The 6,000-nt window shown below is 36.1% G+C and overlaps 1 protein-coding gene across 1 annotated transcript; it reads left to right on the forward strand.

Moving 5' to 3' along the window:
- The first annotated feature begins 1,637 nt into the window (after positions 1–1,637).
- Positions 1,638–5,353, forward strand: LOC114256519 (late embryogenesis abundant domain-containing protein / LEA domain-containing protein). Its single transcript, XM_082878829.1, has 2 exons — positions 1,638–2,986; positions 4,534–5,353. The coding sequence occupies exons 1-2, from the start codon at positions 1,952–1,954 to the stop codon at positions 4,915–4,917; spliced, it is 1,419 nt and encodes a 472-aa protein (XP_082734955.1). The 5' UTR covers positions 1,638–1,951; the 3' UTR covers positions 4,918–5,353.
- Positions 5,354–6,000: the final 647 nt, after the last annotated feature.

Raw genomic sequence — 6,000 nt, forward strand, 5'->3', positions numbered from 1 at the left:
AGAAGAATAGAAATCCATTTTCTTTGTATGTAAATGCATCAGACGTTGCCTGAACTTGAGATTGGAAAACAAATCAATCTCCTCTCTTCTGATTTCAACTCAATCCACCAAAAACACCTCCAAATTCAAACCCCAAACCATTCAACAATTCAATCCAAACCAACCCATTAAAATTTCAAGCAAACCCAGTTTGAGAATGAACCCAATTCCAGCAACAACCCATTGACAAGCAAAACCCCTTTCTCCACAACACCCCACAAAAAACCCATAATGTTACACTCCCCAACTCTTTCCTCTCTCCACCACCACCACCACAACACCATTGTGTTCAATTCAGAACATTCTCAACCCTCCCTAGCCTTCCCTCAATTCGATCCCTTATTACTTCAATTCAACTCTTGAGTATCCTACCCTTGTTGTTCATGTCCAATCCTTACTATGGGCTATGGGCTTTACTGGAACAAAGGCTCTCTCTAAAACAAAGGTGAGGTCATCTGCCCGATCGTTCAGCTGGACAATCCCCTAGACATCCGGTCCCTTGTTTGGGCAACTGTGTTCACACCCTCAACAAAATAAAATAAGAATTTATGAGATATGAGGGAGTTACAATGACTCCCTATTTAATGAGGTTGGATTTTTAAAAAATCAACCCCTTATAATAGCAAAAAGTTATTTTAAGGCATCTGCTAGAGATGCTCTTAGAGATGCTTTAGTTACCAAATTTAAATAACAAATGGTATTGTTCCAGAAATATTATTCAGATTTTTCTAGTAATATAATTGTGTAATGGTAATTGTAATGTAGTGTGAAGTCTAAAAGGAATCTTAACAGCAGATTTTTTTTTTTTTTTTAAATTGACGAATATATTATTTAATTAAAATAGTGTAATGCTATAATTGATAAAAGAAATATTATAAAAAAAAATTATGAAATTTTAAGAAATAATTTGGTGTGATAAGTAACAAAACAAGAAAAGTGGATTTTCTTAATATAAGTATATTTTAATTTGTAAATAATATAGATTTAGTTTTGTATTATAATGCTCTATGATTAATAGATTGTAACTTTGTTTATGTAATTGTATAACATACAATAAAACATCACAAATAATCTCAGAATGAAAATTTTTTATAAAACTTTTCACAATATGTTTTTTTTTTTTTTTCATGAAACGTAGCATTACTCATTAAAAGATTAAAAAAAATGAAGTGATAATGGGCATGTTTAGTTTATATTTGTGAAATAATTTTATAAAATAATTTTACGGAAAGAGTTTAAAATTTTTGAAAATTTATTTAATTGTATTTTGAAAATAGTTTTTAAATTTTAGAGTTTGGGATGATTTAAAAAAAATATATAAAAAAAATAAAAAAAAATAAAAATTGGTAGTTGAATAGATAGATACACGAAAAAATAAAATAAAATAAAAAATAAAAAATTGATTGATTGACCTGTAAGATGTGAGAAAAAGAAAGATAAGAGAGAAAAGATATTGATTAATGTATAATAGTGAGAATATTGATTTTAATATTTTTTTTTTTCCTCTTTTTTTTCTTTTTTTTTTTTTTTTTTTTGTGACGATAAGAATATCAACCAATCCTCCCAATTAGAAGCGCGGTCAACAGAGGAAAGTCGAGTCATCCAATTTTTGTGCCACGTGCCACGTGTATTGAAGCTCTCCAGAAAGGTAACAGCTGAGTCATCGCGAATGATACTCCACCTCCACAACACGTCGCATACCACCACCACCACCACCACCCAACTGCACGTCGATCGCTTCAAACCCTCTGCCTGGTTTTCCTTTTACTATAAGCACCGGCCTTGTTCAAACAACCTTCACACCCTTCTCATTCTCATTGCACACAGTAACACAAGTTAACACACACCATACACCTACACAGAGATAGACTCATCACATGATCTTTTCTTTTCTTTTTTCTTTGAGAAGACCATGGCTTCTGAGAAAGTTATGAGAGAGAATGTTTCAGGCGAGCGAGACGAAATCCATGTCCAAAAAGATACAGTCCCCAAGATAACTAGCCATTTTGAGTCTCTTGCTGAGAAAGTTAGAGGCTCCGACATCCCTGGAGGTGTCACAGATTCCAGTGAAGATCATCATCCTCAGAAAAAAGAACAACAATATGAAGCAGAGAAACAGAGAGGAGTAGGCGAATTCGAAGTCCATGCAGAAGAGGAAGAACAAAAGGGTGGTTCTTCTGAGCAAGAGAGAAGAACAAACATGGCAGGCAAACAAGGCGAAGAAACTGAAAAGGAGAGAGAGAAGAAGCAAATAAGGGATAGGAAAGAGGAAGATATTTCAAATTACAGACAAACTGCACAGCAGAATTCTATGGAGGATTCTATGGAGGCCAACAACAACAAGGAAAAGGACACTGCTGTACAAGGGGATCCTAAAATTTCACAGTACGTGGTAGAGAAGGGCAGTGCTGTGAAGGACACAGTCCTAGAGAAGACAGACAAGTCCAAGGACTCTACTGCACAAACGGCAGAGCAGGCCAAAGATTACGCTTCACTGAAAGCGGCCGGAGCTAAAGAAGTCACGGTGGACACTGCTAAGAAAGTCGGGAGTTATGCGGGGGAGAAGGCAGCGGCGGTGAAAGATGCGGCGGTGGAAACGGGGAAGAGTGCTGCAGGGTATGCGGGGAAGGTGGCTGTTGATGTGAAGGACAAGGCGGCCGTGGCGGGTTGGGGGGCCGCGCATTATACGTGCGAGAAGACAGTGGAGGCGACGCTGGCTGCGACTAATATGGCTCAGGGAGTGGCTGGGTACACAGGGGACAAGGTGGTTGCCGCCAAGGATGTAGTGGCGCATGCCGGACAGCGTGCCGTGGAATATACCGGTGAGAAAGTGGCTGCTGCGAAGGATGCTGTGGTGGCAACTGAAGAAAGTGCCAAGGAGTATACAGCAAGGAAAAAGGCAGAGGCTGAGAGAGAATTACAAGCCAGGAAATCAACTCAATCAAAGGTATAAGTCAATTTTGATGCAAATACTCTTTATCATACATGAAAGCAATAGGATTTGAATTGGTGACATTTTAGCAGAGAGTAATGTTAGGGATCATGAAAAAAATATCATGAAACGTATCATGAAGATTTTTCATCCTTTGATTACTGTGTGGTGTTTTATTGTACAGAAATGCTATGTGTCATGAAAAATCTTTTATGAAAATAATCATAAAAGTTTTGTAACCCTTAAATTATAATTAGAATAAAGCACCACACACTAATCAAGGTAACTCAAGTATCATAAATCTTTCATGATCATTTTCATGAAAAAAATTTCATGATCCCTAACTTTTCTGTTTATTGTATGTGTAATACAAAGATAGATAATCTTGTGTGATCATTTTCATGATATTTTTTTCATGATCCCTAGCATTACTCTTTAGTAAATAAAAATAAAAATGTCCATATTAGAGATGTTTTTTCCGAGTGCTCTTTAGTCTAATACGTGTTAGGAACTTATTGAAGGACTTACATTCATTGAATAGTATATGTGTACCTATGAGTGATGAGTACTCTACTAAATAATCACAAAAAATTATACAATAATCCGGAGAATAATCCGGAGTATGATAGGATCATACTCTCTCACCAATCACCATTCATTAGGCTAATACTCCGCATTTTTCACCAATTATACTACCATTGGTATTAGTCGGTTTAACTCATCATAATTCCATTGGTCAAATGGATCTGTACCTATTGTTGTTATTGAGTAATCTTGCAATTTTCATATGAGCATATAAATTTGATCAACCCTCTTTATAAATGTTAGCACATGGATTAGCAGGAAGAACACTGAAGAAACTAAGAAAGTAGTAGGCTTTATTATACTGAATTTTCATTTTATTATGGAAATTAATTGTTTAGAATTTCAATGTAGTGTACCACTCGGGTGAATTTTAATGTAATGTGTTTGGATCTCAGCCATTTGTGGAGAGGTTTGTGTTTGGAATTTGGAATTCCAAATTTTCTTTTCTTTCCCTTAGGTAAACTTCTTTGGAAATTAAAAAATTTATACACTACCAAGCTCGAGTTGGAAATCAAACCCATATGTGGTGGAATTTCATCCTTTAGAAAGCAGCTTTTTCTATTTTACAGTAGTTTTACTTTATTAGTTGTGTGACTTGGAAATTTCCCAACCACAAAGTAATACTACGGCGAAATCGGAAAAGCTTTGCGTCCTAGATTTTATGTGTTCAGTTCTACATGATAATTTGTTTTTTGAAAAATGATGTGCGAGTGATGTTATTGGTTGATGATTAGAGAAAATATGGGAAAGAATGTTACTTTTAATATCCTAGCTGATTGTCACATCAGCTTGAAAATTGAATCTAATTTTTGGTCTTGAATAGTACTACTATTTCTTTTTACATTTCAATTCCAAGTATTTTAATTGTCAAGTTTTTTCACCTTTTTATTGACCTATAGTTTGGGTTTTTGTTATTAATGGATTGATGGATGGAGTATTTTTTTATTTTATTTTATTTTATTTTTATTTTTTGAAAGGGAGAAAGTGGAGGGCAAGAAGATAGCACCAGTATTGAAGAAGCAAAGAGTATGGCAAAAGAAGTGATCAAGAAACCTGCTGAAACGGTCCAGGAGTTTTCATTCCAGGGAGCACCGGAACAAGATAGGAGGGAACAACAGCAGCAGGGAAGTAGGGCACTGCTGCCACTGCATGAAACAAGGGATAATAAACAGGGAGGCGGAAATGGGGGTGGGGTACTGCAAGCGGTGGGAGAGACTATAGTTGAGATTGCACTGACGACTAAAGACCTTGTTATTGGTCATGGTGAGGACAACCAAACCGGAGGAGGGGAGCACAAGGGAAGATACGATGGCAGCCGGTTGGACCACGGAGAGCAAGGGCAGAAAAAGCAGCAGCAGTAAAAATGTAAGGCAGGCAGTGTTGGCAGGTGAATGTGAAACTGAAGAACACAGACAGGGTGGTCTCTGAAGGTAGGGTTGGTTGTTCCAGTACTGGTGAGTTGTACATTCAAATAAGTTTCCAGGGTGGGAATGTTAGATGGTTTTTATCTGCTCTGCTTACTGAAATGTTGTGTTTAATTTGATTTGTTACATGTTAAGCTTTGTTGTGGGAAACTTTAAATAAATTTAGATTTGGATTTGTGTTAAATGATTGGGAACCAAGCTCATGTCAAGCAAGCAAAGCTAGGAGCGGTTGGGTATGTGAGAACAGAGGTGAAGGCAAAAGAATAATTCTAAAAGAGGGTAAAATTCCAATTCCTCCACCCCTGTTTGGATGGCAGAAATTGGGCAAAATAGTGTAATCCTACTTGCTAATTAAATGGGGAAATTCTATTTCCACACATCAAATTATCTCTGTATACATCTTTTCTCAATCCAGACATTTAGTAATTTGATTTTTATTACTTTATCTCAGTTCACACAATTCACATCCTCAATATACCCTCACCTTCTCTGCACACATCCTCTTCTTTCATCATTCCTCAAACAAAGCATTACGGACGGCTCTGAATCAGGACGGCTCTCTATTCAAATTCACAAGACATCCAATTAATATTTTCTGTGCTGCTCTACTTTAGACTTGACTGAATTATTTCTGAATGCGTTTGGATAGTCTAATCGGACGAACACTCTCTTTCGTAATGCTGTCTTTCTTTGCAATATATATGTCATATGCTTTATATATATCTGCAATTGCCATAGAAAAATCAGCACGTGAATTACGGGATCCATCAGTGCACTCTGCTACAACGTTACATTAAAAATGTAAAGTCTAAATGTCAGCATTACATTGGATATATACATTAGTATTGACATGTATAAATATGATAAGTGTAGCATTATTTTATTTTTTAACGAAAAATGATTCATTCTTTAATTTTACTCCTTCAATTTTACCCCTAATGATGTAAAACTAAGGGGGTTAAAGATGAAAAAGAGAGGAGTGTGGAACTGTTTCACATATATCTTAGCTTGTGGAGTAGG

The sequence above is a fragment of the Camellia sinensis genome, chromosome 7, assembly GCF_055761805.1.
Source record: "Camellia sinensis isolate YWXY chromosome 7, ASM5576180v1, whole genome shotgun sequence".
Lineage (NCBI taxonomy): Eukaryota > Viridiplantae > Streptophyta > Magnoliopsida > Ericales > Theaceae > Camellia > Camellia sinensis.